This window comes from Vanacampus margaritifer, chromosome 9, assembly GCF_051991255.1.
Source record: "Vanacampus margaritifer isolate UIUO_Vmar chromosome 9, RoL_Vmar_1.0, whole genome shotgun sequence".
NCBI classification, from domain to species: domain Eukaryota; kingdom Metazoa; phylum Chordata; class Actinopteri; order Syngnathiformes; family Syngnathidae; genus Vanacampus; species Vanacampus margaritifer.
This window is the reverse complement of record NC_135440.1, coordinates 15,937,635-15,954,669: the sequence shown is the minus strand read 5'-3', so window position 1 is coordinate 15,954,669 and position 17,035 is coordinate 15,937,635. Positions and strand designations below refer to the sequence as shown.

Below are 17,035 nucleotides of genomic sequence, written 5' to 3'. Positions count from 1 at the left end.
AAGACAACAAACTAACATGCGAATGAACTTCAAACGACGCCGCCCTCCCTCCAGCCATGCACTCCACTAATGTAGAGCAAGAGAACAAATGGAGCCACAGACTGAGGCCCTGAAGATGTGTGGCCGCGTCCCCGAGTGGCTCATAAAGTGTCCACAAGCGAGACAGACCTCATAAACACTGTGGATGTACAGCGCAGTGAGTGGCTCCACAGCTTCTTTTTTTTGTAGCTTTCACAGCACTTAACAAAACCTCAAAGTCCACGTTGACGCTCAGTACTCACCACGATTTTCCATCACAGATTTTGAGGCACACCAATCAAATGTTCCTGAAAAACAACACACACACACACCTTCAGTTAAGTCAAAACGGAGGAAGGATGTTGCAGTAATAAAATAAAAAAAAAGTGTAAACATACACAGCAGAAAGTCATGAGTGGGGATGGCAGATTTCCTCAGCAGCAATCTTGAATTGTTTTCCGTCAGGTTGCCAGCATTGCGACAATTGCTGCTCCACCCATTTCATCGCCCTGAGGAAGAAAAATTCATGGGGGGGGTCGGCTTCAGGGACTTTCAACAAACAATTGTGCAATTTGTATGTTAACTCTTTGACTGCCAAAAACATTAAATAACGTTTAGTAAAATCCTATGGAGGAGTGCCAAAGACGTTAAAAGACGTTTTTTTCAAAACAGACGTGAAGATAACCATTTTCTATTGTTGATTACTGAAAAATGGAATAAGGTAGAAAAAAAAGGGTTTTTTTCAACTTTAGAGGGATCACACTCCTCAGCCTCCCAGGTAAGGTCTATTCAGGGGTGTTGGAGAGGAGGGTCCGTCGGGAGGTCGAATCTCGGATCCAGGAGGAGCAGTGTGGTTTTCGTCCCGGCCGTGGAACAGTGGAACAGTGGACCAGCTCTACACCCTCAGCAGGGTCCTCGAGGGTGCATGGGAATTCGCCCAACCAGTCCACATGTGCTTTGTGGACTTGGAGAAGGCGTTTGACCGTGTCCCTCGGGGAGTTCTGTGGGGGGTGCTTCGGGGAGTATGGGTTAGCACCTCCAAATCCGAGACCATGGTCCTCAGTCGGAAAAGGGTGGAGTGTCCTCTCCGGGTCGGGGAGGAGGTCCTGCCCCAAGTGGAGGAGTTCAAGTATCTTGGGGTCTTGTTCACGAGTGAGGGTAGGTTAGAGCGGGAGATCGACAGGCGGATCGGTGCAGCGTCTGCAGTGATGCGGACGCTGTATCGGTCCGTTGTGGTGAAGAAGGAGCTGAGCCGAAAGGCGAAGCTCTCGATTTACCGGTCGATCTACGTTCCTACCCTCACCTATGGTCACGAGCTGTGGGTCGTGACCGAAAGAACAAGATCCCGGATACAAGCGGCCGAAATGAGTTTCCTCCGCAGGGTAGCCGGGCTCTCCCTTAGAGATAGGGTGAGAAGCTCGGTCATCCGAGAGGGACTCAGCGTCGAGTCGCTGCTCCTCCACGTTGAGAGGAACCAGTTGAGGTGGCTCGGGCATCTGGTTCGGATGCCTCCTGGACCCCTCCCTGGGGAGGTGTTCCGGGCATGTCCTACCGGCAGGAGGCCCCGGGGACGACCCAGGACACGCTGGAGAGACTATGTCTCTCGGCTGTCCTGGGAACGCCTTGGGGTCCCGTTGGATGAGCTGGCTGAAGTGGCTGGGGAGAGGGAAGTCTGGGCTTCCCTGCTAAAGCTGCTGCCCCCGCGACCCGACCCCGGATAAGCGGAAGAAGACGGACGAACGGAGGTAGAAAAACTTTTTTTTTCTGAAGAAAGATTAGAGTCCAATCTTTCATTTGGTAGTATGTGTGTTTCCATAGTCCAAACACATAATTTTCTATGGACCTTGAAAGATCAGTCAAAAATGCTTAAATCGGCTGGCACCCAAGGCATCCCTTTTCTGAAAACGTCTGGCAGTCAAAGAGTTAATATCCCAAATGGGAAAAAAAAGTGGAAACCTAAGCAGATTTGTCGCTTTGTCATATTTACTGTCTATGAAGTACAGACTGAAGAGGGGGGCAATGGTAATTGTCAGGAAACGGAAATAAGCAACAATAAAATGATTCATTTATCGACAAAACAAGCTGGAAATTACATTAGAACAAAAGCGTCAGGGGAGGAAAAATGACAAAGGACGTCTCTTGTTGATGTATTTATAGCACTGATGCCAAGAGAACACAAAAGGAAGCTTTTCATGTTTCTGTGGATGAGGTTTGACCATTTTTGGTGTCTGTGCCGAACTTGTGCTCAATCTTTTGAAGAGGAGTCAAGTTAAGATTCCACATCATCAAAAGTATATACATGTATATTTTCCAAGGGATGCACTGAAAATTCAGCTAAATTTACCAAAATTGCATTTTCGGTTTCGGTCCGAAAGACTTTTGTCAAACAGGATAAAACATGATGATGCAATCATATGGTGCCTTCACTGCCTTGACAAGAGGAAATGAAAATTATCTAATATTTTCTCAGAATCACCTTGTACTTATGTTAAAAATGAAGAGTTTGGCACAATTTTAAGGAGAACTATAGACAGAAAAGACACACAAAAAAAAAAGTCAAATTCCACAAGTACATTGGTGCATTTAAAAATTAACAACTTGACTTTTCTCACACTTTTAAACATGATTTCATTCAAAACCTATTGATGATTGATATTTAATGGTCATTGTCCACTACTATTCACAGCAGCTACACAGCATTACCAAATCAATACAGAGTGATAAAAGAGCTGTTAATAAATGTGTACAAAAGTACAATCCCACCTTAAAAAGAGACAAGCATACTTTCACTTCAGCATGTCTCTGAATCAGAAATGCATGGCTCGATGGCTCAGCTCACTAATGAGGAAAGCTGCAGTAGTTCATTTTTAGATGTTGAAAAAAAAAAATCAGTCTTTTGGGGATTCTGCTCATAATACGCAGCGACACGCTCCAAATTCTGTTTTAGTTGTCTATAAATGCCCCGTTCGTCAGTTCCCCTTAAAGATAAACAATTGACTGGCAAGGTCAAAGTTGAACTTCCCCGTCAGCCTAAACAGAAATGAGCATAAAAATCAACCTTGGCAATATAAGTAACACGCACACACAAAGTACTTTCCGCCACTTCGGACGCATGTTACGTTTGCATGACACGCCAACGCCAGTGTAGAGCGTGTAGGTTGTGTAAATATGTTACGTGTGCAAACACAACACTGCCTGCCTCACTTGCTGTCACGCGCACAGACCGCTTCAGACCGCGTCCATGAAAATGGGATGTTGGTGGCCTACTTCCCTTGTCAATATCGTTTTGTAATATGATGCTATGTAAAGCCCCCTCTTCGTTAAACTCACATTAGCACGAGAGTATGTGTTATATCGAGTTTGCAGGTTGTGCCAATACTTGCGTCGGTTTATTCCCACATTGAAAAACCATGCATGTTATGCTCAATAACGACTAAATGGTCATTAAGTGTGTGAGAGTGTGAATGTTTTTTGTGCATGTGACCAGTTTTGGGGTGTATAGACCACTTTTCACCCCAGAGTCAGCTGGGATAGACTCCAGCCCTTCGCTAACCTGAACAGGATAAGCGGTATAGAAATGGATGCATAGTAGGGGGGTTTGAAAAAATCGATTCGGCAATATATCGCGATATTACAGCGCACAATTCTCGAATCGATTCGATATGCGGCTGAATCGATTTTTAAACATCAATTTTTTATGGGAATATTCAACAAAACGTCTTACTTAGGGTTACGATTCACACATTAAGCATGGAAGAATGTTATATTAATGGAACAATAAGCCTTAATATTTTTATTTCAGTGCTGTTCAAACATGAAACAGACTGCAACCCAATAAATAAATACATTTTCATACAAATCTTACAATGTACATGTATGTACAAGTTTACTGATTAGCATTTTCTAAATTTGAGTAAAAAAAATAAAAATCACAATAATAAATTTTTAGATTCGTATCGGGATTAATCGGTATCAAATCGAATCGTGACCTATCAATCGTGATACGAATCGAATCGCCAGGCACGAGGCAATTCACACCCCTAATTCATAGTCTCATATTAAAACACTTGAGCGCCTTCCAGAAGAGTAATCGTTTTGTAACATGTGACAACACAATGTGCATGTCAACGAGCAAGCGACTTGGCAGGACGCTTTGGCATCACTCAACCCATGAGTGACAACACAACTGGTTTTGTTGACATTGACGTTCAAATACGATCATCAGCTTGCCCTCCGGATTGGCACAAAAATCTGTTAAAACGTCGACATGGCATTTATCAATACAGTCAGCAAGTCACATCTACGACCCGGGCGACATTTCCTCTTCTGTTCAACTCCACTAACACAGTCATTAGGCAGATACAAGCCAACCGGGCATGCATAAGCATACATGACAAAGCAATCCCTAAAGCGGTGACTGTATAACCAGCCATCTGCGGAGAGCACACACCCTCGCCACACCACACTTTACTTGCGTTAATTCAATTACGACGGGAGAGGAAATGGCAGCAGCTGGCTAGGCTATGCCATCCTTAAATAGCAGTTTGCTTCACACTCCCAGGCTCGGCCGGGATTTGTGCACACGGGGGAGCCGACTCAGTGAAAGAAAATCATTATGTGCACTCTCAAGGCCTCGACTAAACGGCGTTTAACCTTTCAACAAATACAAAAGTGGTGAACAGCTGATTTTGGTCCAGAGAAGGTAGAATAGATAAGATTGCCGTTTCTGTCCACCAGCTTCACAGAAAAGAATGGGTGAGGATGTTGTTTCCTATCAGGGTCAGGGGAGCGTCATCGCCCGGTCCGTCCCAGAAAAGAAACGTGCACCATAGGGACCAGCGGCCCACTTTCATCAAGAGCCCAAAAAATACTCCTCTGTGCTTTGTTCAACTTTTCCTCATTAGTGTTTCTCCACCTGCATTACAGTCTGGCCCACCCATCACATCATATAGCACGACATGTCCTCACAATTTAGCGCCATTGACTAGGGCTGGGTATTGATTCAGATTTTGAAAATCGATTCAATTTGATTCGATTCACATTGATTTTCAATTCAGTTGAGGATTTCATGCAGTACCATATTCACTTTAATATGGAAGACATTCTCAGAAGTACCAACGCCGCAAATAGTAGAAAGGTCTTGCTCTTACTTGGTATGAACAAAAATATCTGAATATTTACATTTAAAATTGAATCCAACGCAGTTACATTAATCATGTATGTTTTATTGAACATGACCTAATCAAAACAATAAATAATCATTGAAATTGATTACAACCACAGCACAATGTAAATAAAGTGCCAAAAACACTGGGCTGCTCTTGAGGTACTCTAAATAACAGAAGGGTAACGTTTGCATTTTGCAGTCATATTAAAAAGTATTGATTCGATATTAGCCTATGAAAAGGAACATCGATTCAATATATCGATTTTTTTAACCCAGGCCTACCATTGATGGCACTTATCATTTTTACATTCTATGAGCCTAGGATTTTTAAAAAGTACTAGAACACAGAGGACACAAAGATCCCCAGCAAAACAGACACATACTGTAGAAGACATTTAGCCATCTTTTATATTACTGAATATGATAACTGTCCGTCTGTCAATGAGATAATTAGATGTGTGACGTCACGTGAGTAAGAGTCAAGTTACAACTCTGGCACCATTTCTGAAAGCGTAAAATTCACGAGACAACTTTGTCTCCATCATTTGGGTGTCGGTGCCATTCATACACAACAGGTAGAAAAATGTAGGGATGCACGATAATGCTATTTTTAACTGATACAATAAACCAATCATTTAGAAAGTGCCGATGTCCGATAACCGACAAGCCGATAATTGTTTGCAAAATTAACTTGAATACAAACATACTTTCAAGTTCTACTATAAGGCTAACATGTACAAATACATTGAAACGTTGTGTAAAGCATCATGAAGCTGAATTTGATTGAAATCCAATATTTTACGGTTTAGAACCCTTACCTTAGACACTATACATTTTCCATGGACACTCCAAAATCTTGCACTGTTGACTTTAGTTGCTGAAAATGGGACACAACAACACATTTCCTTTTATGACTTTATTAAGGCTACCTGAAGTTAGCAACATGTTGCTAATCCAAATCCAGCCACTTATTCAGTCAAGCATGCACCGGTTGCATTTGTTTCTTGTGTCTTCACAACATCCTTTTTTAACTTGTGTCAGGTTGTTTACTAAGGCTGGACGATAAGTTGTTATTGTATCAACATTCACGATCTTAATATAAAAAAAAATTAAGACATCATCAGTCCTGTGGACTTTCCACACTTGCACTGCATGTACAGCTCAGGCCAACCAACCAAAAGCCTCCGTTCAAGTTTGAGGTTGATCGACAGCTAAAAACGCAGTCGCCCAGCACACACAAATCCATTTTCGTTGTCATAAGCAGATGCGTACCAGTGGATAAAAATGGCAAAACTTGTGGTAAAAACAGAGAGGCCTGCGCCATACAGGTCCATTCAATTGAATGGGAGCAAGTCTAACCCTTTCAATATATCCACGCTTTTATTAACTCTTTGACTGCCAAAAACGTTAAATAACGTTTAGTAAAATCCTATGGAGGAGTGCCAAAGACGTTAAAAGACGTTTGTTTCAAAACAGAGGTGAAACTAACCATTTTCTATTGTTGATTACTCAAAAACGGAATAAGGGAGAAACAAACTTTTTTTTCTGATGAAAGATGAGAGTCCAATCTTTCATTTGGTAGTATGTGTGTTTCCATAGTCCAAACACATAATTTTCAGTGGACCTTGAAAGATCAGTCAAAAGATCAGTCAAAATGCTTAAATCGGCTGGCACCCACGGCGTCCCTTTTCTGAAAACGTCTGGCAGTCAAAGAGTTAATGCCATTTATTTCGCCTTGATTTGGGATTGGTAGTTGGTCTTCATAAAATGCATTCCTGTCCTGTTAATATTTTGGGTGCTTGGATCTGATTATTTGGATTGACATTTTCTAAGGGAAATATTGCTTCTGTTTTCATACAGTTTAGTTACACTCTCAGACTTTTTAGAAAAGACTAACCACAAAAACTGAGGTTCCAGTACTGTAGCTTTACATAAGGTATGGGGCAGCTACATTTGACCAGCTGTCTTGACTCGAGAACAATCGAGAAGAGCCCTATAGCTTTTTTAATTAGAGATCTCGGTTCAATCTTATCTGTGCGAATCAATTCAGCCCAGTTGACAGCTGACCCATCATAGCTGCCTCTTAATGGCCCATTACAGGGGAACGTCCAATTGCAAGTGGGTGGAAAGAGCTTCAGTTCTAATAGGCATTTTCTCTGATGGGGAAATTGACTTCAGCAGCTATTAGGCCAGAGGAACATTAAACCCGAGGAAATATTGCTATAACAGTGGATGATATAAAGGTTCGAGAACAGGCGTAACCACCAGAGAGTACAAGTCAACAACACATCCACTATCAACTTATAACGTGTTCACACCAATTCAACCAAATGGCATTCAACAGTCTAGCCATGGCCCATGCCCTTAAAATGAAACACTCGAAGGGATAAAGTCGAATAAATCGATGTATGACAGAGTGGACACTTTGAGAAACAGGCCCTGACACCTGATTAGCTCTTAATGGCGTGCTACTTACTTTACAAACACAACGACGTAAATGGTTGTCTAGTTAAGCGCTTTATTTCCGCGACAAGGTACACAATTACCTGGTTGGATGACGAGATTTAAAGCGAGCTCAGCCTCGGACTGAAACAGCGCTGAAACGCCGGCTGTCAAGCGGAGGTGTGCGAAGGAGAAAAGCTTCCGGTATCGACCTGCGTCTCTCAGCCCGAGAGGTCCTCGCGCCAAGTGGGCTCGAGATGCGGCTAAAGTGAATGGCAATGACTAGTCAAGTCAGCGGACGTGCAAAACGACAACATCCGGTTGTTCTTTTTCAGAGTAAACCCCACGCGGCTAATTATTCAAAGAACGCGTTTAGAACATCAATGACTTGACTCAACATGTCTGTCTCAGCAGATGCATTTCAACTGAATTGTCAACAGGATTAACTTTCTCCGCGCACACATGGGGATTGTGTAAACACACACTATGCCGTAAGAATTTATTATCGCATCTTTATAATCTGCAATTTGACGCTCAACTCCTGCAAAATGCAGTAAATTCGGTGTCGTCGAAATTAATAAACGATCACGCCTGACGTTGTAGCATACTGGCGGTTAGAAAACAGGTAGCCGTGACCCGAGGCCTTGCGGTGAGAAGCATGTCCTCCAATATGCAATATCGATAATTCGAATTAACTTCTAAAGTCACACGAATCTCTTTGTAACTGAAGATCAAACAAAAAAATAGCCTCAAACAGCATCTACATACCACAGATCACCGTGCACCCTTTGTTGTGTGTGGACGCCCTGTGCAGGCAGTAAGTGCAAAATGCATCCAGTTAAGGCGGTTAACCAATAAAAAATAACTACGTTAGTTTTACAGCGACTCACAGGAGAAAAACAAGCTACAGGTCCACACATATACGATATCGCCTTGTGAATGTTTAATCGTGACACGGGGTTGTCTCGTAGCCGATCGGCCAACTTGGGTTATTATCCTGCCTCTAAAGCAACCGTGTACACAAAGCACTCGCATTCCTCGCTAGTGACTCACCTTCTTTCTCCGCCTCCTTTGCTTTCCCCAAAATTACAGTCAAAGTACAAATATCATGCAGGACATTTCACCAACGGACACTTTCACCCACTTCAAATACTCCCGAAGCCCCAAAGTCCAAACACTTTGCACTTACCGGAAGCCATCCCGAGCTGGGCATGGTGGTACCGGTAGTCCTCGACGAAGACTGCGGCTCCTCCGTGGGCGCTGTGAAACACCTCGTCTCTGTGGTCTAAACACTACGTTACCCACAATGCATTGCGGGCAGCCAGTGATCCGGGCTGGGAAGAGAGTGGAGGCTGTTAGCCAACTTCCTAGCTTGGATCGCCTACCGACCGTCGAGGTGTTTTCATCGACGGCACCTTGCACAATTAAAGGAATGCTGCCCCAATTGCACTCAAAATTCATCGACGCTATTTACCTATTCAGACCTACAAACAGCAATAAAGGCAATATTGTTTTCTCGTGACTACAAGCATTTTGCTGTTGTATTTATTACAAGCGCATATTCATCTATTAAATGTACACATAAGTGTTCTGGCATTTGTATGTTTTTCAATGGATGAAATGCCGAGTGTAGTAGAGTAAAACGAAGCTATTTAATCGAGGTTAAACCAGCCATTTATGTCAACGTCACGGCTCCTCTGGCTTGAGGTTGCCATCTAGTGGACAAATGTCGTCATAGCATATCTCTTTATTTGCCGTTTCACTGCCTTTTATACTAAGCCAAGACACCAATTTCTCTTTGGAAAAATCTCACTGCACATCACCTAACAAAAACGTCACAAAAGTATGAATGCTGAATTAATAACGGTCTTATCGCAGTTAAATCACAAATTAGCTGCTTCAATGTAAAAATCTGGCGATGTTTAAAGTAAACACAAAGCTGATACAGGAAGACGTTTCATTTCTAAGCATTATAATAAAGGAAAATCCATCACTTTCAACTCCTTTCAGCGCCCAGTGAAGCCCATATTTTCCAGTCAGTGTCATCTCAGGAAGGAAGTACGCATGCAGTACCATACTTCCCCTTTTCCAGTAACAACATGTACATACAGACAAACCCCGATCTGATCAGTGCATATATGTCAGTCAGTTACATACGTGATATGTGTTACCAGTTCTCAAGTAAGAGAATACATGACTGATACAGATACTATATTACACACATCATTTAAAGAATACATATCTTTAACAGCTCGGCTGCTATTTAATGGTGATTAACTTCCATATGGCCCAAATAAAGTGAGTTTGAGTTTCCCTTTAAGGGATTATAATAAATACAGTAAATTCTAGTTAAATAAAAGAAAATATAATTTTAATTAGGCATGTGAGAAAATAATGGTTCATGCACTTATGTAACAACCAGAAGCCACATAGTGCAGGTTTAAATCTAGGCTCATTCTGATTGTCCATCCATCCATTTTCTATAATCGCTTATCCTTATTCTGGGAATGGAATTTGTTATGTATTTGTAAATTGATTTGGTTTTTAGTAGGGGTAAAGCATCAACACAACACACAATGGTTACAGCTACGTACTAAGGACTAACTACTTCTTCGCTGAAGTCTTCTGCGTACAACATTTTAAGGTTGACTTCTTTGTGACCAAATCATTGTAGAAGTTTATTCATTGAAACATATATGATTGGATTAAGACCAAATTACAAGAAATGTTTGTTTCATTCAAAATTACACAACAGCCACAGTTCACGAGCATTTCACACAGTAAGAGTTTATGTAAAAAAAAAATGTCATAGAGATCGATTTACAGTTATTACTAGCTTCACCAAGCAGTTTTTATTTTATTTCATTTTTTAATTTTTTTTACCTTCCATTATGTGGCTTTCCTGTGCCAGCACCATGGACAGAGTTCCTTAATAAGGTTGTCATTGTTGTTTTTTTTAAAGCTCTGTTGTTAAAATGATCCCCCTCCTTTTTTATTTATTTTTTACCACATAGTGTCTGATGGTCTACATAATTTATTTTATTTCATTATATTATATTATATTTCATTTTTATTTATTTATATAATTTACAATTCCCTTTTTATTACCTCTGCTAAACTGTCATACTTTGCAAACCGTAAACAGAGGTGCCAAATCCAGGTCCAGAAAGTTTTGCTTTAGCCTCATGTGCTAGTTAGCTAGCTCCTTAGCTAGCTCCCATGTTTGTTTTTTTTATGCTTTATTTAACAAATTGAAATCAGAAGCCAAACATGGCAAACATTAAGCAAAAAAACATCATCACAGTACACAACAATCTCGCAATAACAATAAAGGGCAAATAATAATAATAATAAAGTAAAATAAAAAATATGCCAGGGGTCTTAAACTAAGATATAATATTAAAAACACCAAAATGAGAACACAAATTTAAGGTCTTAATAGCCTTCTTATTTTTGGAAGTAGAGATGGACTGTAAATATACATCCATCTCTTTCAAAAACAGAAAAAAAAGGTTTAGACTTTACACATTTACAAGCTAGCTCCCATGGTGCTCGTTTACCTGCTAGGCAGCTAGCTAGCAACCATGGTGCTCGTTTGCCTGCTAGGCAGCTAGCTACGTAGCTAGCACTAGGGCTAAAGCCAAACTGTGCCAGGGTTTATACTTTTCTGACCGTAGAACCGTATTACACGTATTCAGAACTGCAAACATAATAGTTGTATAATCTTTCCCTTACTGTTCATTGCATCATGTACATCATACTGGCTGTCCAAATTAAAAGTTAAAGGCAGACCAGTCCAAGGCATGTAAAAAAGCAGGATAGACAACTGTATGAGTCAATAGCGAACACTTGTGAGAGTGCTTTGTTCATTCAAATTATTTGGCCAAACAGCAAAAGCAGGTTAGCTCTTATCCTCCTTATTAGGTTAGCAGATGAATAATCCGTCATGATTGTTTTCCCGCGGCTGTGGCCCAGCGTGTTCACATGTACACGCACGGTATGCGCAGTACAAGCAATCACAGGGAAACACAAGGCGACAGGCCGTTATGTACCTCCTGTTCATCCCCTTGAGCAAAGTTACTGCATTCTTTGCTCGGATCCTTGTGATAACAGCAGCTGCACCCGATCCGAATAGCAAGTCAATTTATTATTGATTTAGTGGCAAATTCCGGGATCATTCATCCATCCCGGGCCTCCTTTTGAAGTCACAGATGTGTTTGCCAGTCCCTATTTGCAGGCCCATGGGGTTTGTCTACCCTCTTCCCAAATTTCTCATTGACAAAAATTGAAAAAGAAAAAAAAGCAACAAAAATATGTGCTTTATCAAGTTTATTGTTGTTAGTCCCCTGAACTCATTTTACAATATGAATAAAATTGTGTTACGCATTTTCCCACGTTTCCATTTTTCTCTACTGTATGTGTGCTTGTCGTCTCAGACAGTTGACATCTGGAAGCAAAGTGCTCTGACCTGACAGTTCTTATCTTCTTGCAGACGTCTGTCATTTTGCACCTTCCACGCCATTCCCCGGGCGGACATCCTCGGGGTGTTTCCATCTCTTTTCTCGTCTGACTCATTTGTCAGCTCGTTCCCCGCATCGTTCCTTCAGGTGCTTCCTGGCGGATGTTTGGCCTCAGAGACTTCTTTTTCTCTCAGTCGGATGCATTGTGTACTTTCTTGGACTTACTAGTCACACCTCTGTGGGAAAAATAAGTTGCCGTCAATAACAAAGGAAGGAGAGAGTAGTGTATGTTGCTAAATCAGCTGCGGTTTGTCTTTTAATGTGAAGAGTCTCCCTTCCCAGGAACACATTCAACATTGGAAAATTAACTCATTCGCTGCCATTGACGACTATATACGTCAAAAATTCATGAGAACTATTTCTATTAGTTTAACAATTTTTTCCATTTCATTAATTTTTTTATGAAAATCTCGGAAAAAAAATATTGGAAATTTATAACAGATAGAAAATTTGTGATTAATTTGTGAGTCAACTATGGAAGTCATGTGATTAATTACGATTAAAAAAAAATCATCTGACACCCCTTTTTTTTTTAAAAATTAGGAGCGTCAGGCAATTCAAATTTTAATTAAATTCTGTCCTAAATTTTCAATAAAAAATATTGTTTTTCATACTCTTGTTAGCAAAAGTGGGGAAAAATGTTTAACTAATATAAATAGTTCAAATGAATTTTTGACGTCTATAGCCATCAATGGCAGTGAATGAGTTAAAGGGGAGGGAAGTCAACCCCCCCCCCCCAAAAAAAAAATTACAATAATATGTTCTATGCAGCCCCACTAGTCTAAATACTGTATTCTGGTTAATATTGTGTTAGTGGAAAACGAGTTAAGCAGCAAAATCTAGTTTGTTATCAATATCAGAAGGCGGCCATTTTGCCACTTCCTGTCATCACCGTTGCTCAGGCCTTAGGTACCAACCAATCACAGCTCAGCTTCAGAAAACAGATGAGCTGTGATTGGCCATTGCCTGAGCTCCAAGCACCTGTGATGTCATCTTCAGTCGACAGCAAGTGGCAAATTAGAAGGATAAAAACTTTGAAGATTTTTAAGATTTTGCTTCTTAACTCATATTCCACTAATATTAACTCATTCACTCCCAGCCATTTTCACTGAAGCAATCCCCTTCACTCCCGGCTGTTTTATGCTGAATATTCTGTTCTATTGCTATTTAAAAAAAACATGGAATCTACCAAAAGAAAGATTAGTCTCTCTTCTTTCATCAGAAAAAAAGTTTCTGTTTTGCAGCAATTGCATTAAAATATAGCTGAGTTTCATCATTATTCACAAATCTATTTCAAATTGTGGTAAAACAGCTTTGTTTCAACATGGCCCTGGTTGATCTCTTTTGCTCTGCTGCCACCTGCTGGCCGTTTTTGTAATAACTACCATTTCTTCAAACGTTCTGTGCAATTGTGAGGCTTCGTCAAAGCCTTCTGTATGCTCCAGCTTTAAAACAAAACAAAACGTATAAAAACATCTTTGGGACACTTAATTTTTTTTTCAAATAGAACACATTTATACGTTTTGGGGGAGCAAATGAGTTAATCAGAATGTCATGTTTAGAATAGTGAGTTCACATATAACATATTATTGTCAAGAAATGTTTATGGTTGACTTTCACTTTAAGGCAAGTATCGGATTTGTTGAGATTTTTGACACTTTGTACGTATATGGAAGTCACATGTCCTTGAAGGGTGAGCACTGAAGTATTATTTCAGTTTTGTGAGTAATTATACAGAGGTTATCTAATTTTCAAATAGGTTGCAAGGCTAATCCAGTGCATTGCCTGTACAGATAATAAAAGATTTATGATGGAAACATTTAATTGCGATGCAAAGTAATTCCATTTCCATTATTTGCTATGGAGAATTTTTTTTCTTCAAATTTATCATTCAGAAACCTGGATATACTGTAATCCAGATTTATTATTTCTTTGTGTACTAACTTAACTTTGAACACCTTATCTTTACAGGCTTGTTAAATGTTTAAAATTAACCCCTGAAAGCCCACTACAACGGCTTTCAACAGTATTTCTATTAGTTTAATATTTTTTTCATTTCATTAAATTTTTTATGAAAACCTAGAACTTTATTGTATATTTATAACAGATATAAAATTATCATGCGATTAATTACGATTAAATGCCCCTTATTTTATATATATATATATATATATATATTTAAATTAGGCCCGTCAGGCGATTACATTTTTTAACTGTAATTAATCACATGACTTCACTAGTTAACTCACGATTCATCTCTTCTAAATTTACAATATTTTTTTTTCTAGGTTTTCATACTCTTGTTAGCAAAAGTGGGAAAAAATGTTAAACTAATAGAAATAGTTCCGTTTCAGAAGTATTCGGTTTAGGTGAACGGTATGGGATTTTTAATAGGTTTTAGGTGAATTAATGAGCACACACTCACACGCACATGCACATACAAAAAAAAAAAGAAAAAAAAAGAGAGCAATACTAAGCGCTCTCTCCAAAAAAAATTGAAATAGTTCAAATGAATTTTTGACGTCTATAGCCGTCAATGGCAGTGAACGAGTTAAAGTGTGATGCACTCACCTCAGATCGCAAAAACTAGAGCAGAAGAGGTCGTCGAGGTCATCGCAAGTGCACCTGCCTGCAGACCTTCGTTGTCGCACCTTAGCGCCACCGAGACCATAAAGTGTTGTCTTACTGCACAAACAAAGTCACAACGATAATAAGCCATAAGCAAAGACTTTGCTCTTTATTACTTTGCACACCCAACCTATTTAATCATACATTGATCATGCCGATTTACTTTGAAATGATCACTAGGGTCAGCTCATCGCTTCCTACGTAACTCACCTGGCCGTATTGACCCATATTATGTCCAGGTGGCAGAAGTAGTAGCACTCAGAGTCGTGCACGCTGCTACATGCGCAACGTTTGCTCCTTAACCTCGCCGCTCCGACACCGTCATGGTCATCATGTGCATCTTGGGCCTTCATCAGTGCGCGCCCAGAGCCTGTTAGTGACAAAAAAGATGAATATTTGTCGGAATTGTGTGTGTGTGTGCTTTTTTTTAAAGCACTTTTTAGACTTGCCGTATGCTGTGATATGCTTTGGATCATGTTTTTCTCCTTCCATAGACGGATAAATAAATAAATTGCAGAATATTTATTAAAAAATCACACAAAGCTGATAAAAGTGCACTCACCGAGCTGCAGGGACACCCAAAGTGTGATGAGAAGTAAAATGCTGACGTGAGAGGACATATTGGTCGGAGGTGCACTCAGCTGTGCGGTCATTGCTGTGTTGCGTTTGTGTGACGCACTCTTATACGGCTTCGCTCCCGCTTTAATGACGTCATGACAACAGTTCCGCCCACAGTTGCCATGGAGCCACAATGGGCGACACCCCTCCCCCCTCCACCCACCCCATGTGCGTTCAAAACACTCAACGGAGTCATTCCAAATTTGTCATGTTGATATGTTGTATGTTCATATTATGGTTTCCTAATATATAACTATTTTTGTCTCATGTGACCAAATAAGGCGAGAGAGAGAGAGCAAGATACATCTCTTTGTTAGTGTCTAGCAAAACCAAGCATTACTGTAAACAAGTTATTAATTAGATCTGTAGTCCATATTTAGATCATGTTTATGCATTTGTACCATACATACAGTGTGATAAATAAAGAAAAGGTGCCTTTGTAAAGCTCATGAGTGATGTCTAGGACGCTATAACACGATCTCAGCTGCAAGCCGTTTGTATGAACTTGCGCTACCAATGTCAGCAGTCTGACACCAAGTATGAAATGATTGATGCTGAACTGTCTGTAACACCGTGATTCACCTTTTCATGGTCTAGACTAGTCTTACTATGAACCTTACTTTGAAATGTAGTCATTTATGAATGGAGTTGATGTTCCCTCACTACCGTAGGAAATGTGTTGATCATAAACACGTCAACTCATCGGGACTGTTTTCTCCCTCTAAAATAATCTGACCTGTAACCTCCATCTATTTTCTATACTATTCTATATTATTATATGTACTATTTGCATATTTGGTAGTGTTAATTTAACACTTCAGAAGTGTCTATATTAGTCATCACTAAATATAATTAAAACAACACTTTTGAATGTGTACTTTATTTATTTTATTTTTTTTTTACACTAGGATGGAGTTAAAACAACTTTGATGGTAGTTGAAATGTAACACTAGTCAAAACTGGTCAGTGATGATTTTACACTACACTATTGTGTAGTGTTAAAATAGTACTGAACTCTCCAGCGTTCTACTTTTTAACACTCAAAAAGAGTTACTTTCATTAACAAAATAAATGTTAATAATAGCTAAATATTCAATAAAGAAAGTGTCTATTTAAAGTAAACAAGAAGTAAATATATAAAAAAATATGCCACTTATATCAAAGCAATGACTTGACCATAACACATCCAATCAATGGGTCAAAAGATATGTTTAAAAAAAAAAAAAACTCAAATTTTTACTGTGTAATGCTTGTACTCATTAAAGCAACTATTTTTTCACTTTTTTTGTCATTTTAGAGTCTTCAATGAAGCTATCATGTGCTATTGGAGTGTGGAAGGAAGCTCCAGAGATGCTAAGATTTGCCATGCGGAATCGACTCTGACCCAAAAAGCTGCATTTTTACTGTAAATAGAATTCTTTACGTAAATGTAGAACACATTGTTCTTCCCATAAGGATGTGTGGAATGTGTGACATGGCCACACAGCATCATGACTGCGCGGGTTTGACAACACATTCTTGCTGCAGAGGTCACAAGTTGAGTTCCCTCAGGAGCGCAGATGTGCGGCTCTCCGCGGGCATCCCATCACATTAAGGCCACCCGCCGCATAGCATGCAACAGTATGGATACCAAAAAAGACAC

At 40.0% G+C, this 17,035-nt stretch overlaps 2 protein-coding genes across 8 annotated transcripts in view; both read right to left on the bottom strand.

Moving 5' to 3' along the window:
* phactr4b (phosphatase and actin regulator 4b) overlaps positions 1 to 8,918 on the bottom strand; it is a 33,932-nt gene extending 25,014 nt beyond the window's left edge. The window contains exons 1-4 of one of the 7 annotated variants that reach the window (XM_077575380.1): positions 8,817 to 8,836; positions 6,004 to 6,062; positions 417 to 527; positions 282 to 326 (exon numbers count right to left, since the gene is read on the bottom strand). In XM_077575380.1, the coding sequence (XP_077431506.1) occupies positions 282 to 294 (13 nt within the window). In that variant the 5' untranslated portion in view covers positions 295 to 326; positions 417 to 527; positions 6,004 to 6,062; positions 8,817 to 8,836. Of the gene's footprint in view, positions 1 to 281; positions 327 to 416; positions 528 to 6,003; positions 6,063 to 7,731; positions 7,887 to 8,395; positions 8,597 to 8,680 lie in introns of those variants that run through there. The other 6 variants (XM_077575378.1, XM_077575379.1, XM_077575383.1 and 3 more) reach the window with 6 other exon arrangements.
* Positions 8,919 to 11,941: 3,023 nt separating this feature from the next.
* On the bottom strand, positions 11,942 to 16,035 carry LOC144058082 (endothelin-1). Its single transcript, XM_077576306.1, has 4 exons — positions 15,338 to 16,035; positions 14,986 to 15,145; positions 14,719 to 14,832; positions 11,942 to 12,323 (listed from the first exon to the last, which is right to left on the bottom strand). Exons 1-4 carry the CDS (start codon positions 15,426 to 15,428, stop codon positions 12,278 to 12,280), a joined length of 411 nt encoding a protein of 136 aa, XP_077432432.1. The 5' UTR covers positions 15,429 to 16,035; the 3' UTR covers positions 11,942 to 12,277.
* Positions 16,036 to 17,035: the final 1,000 nt, after the last annotated feature.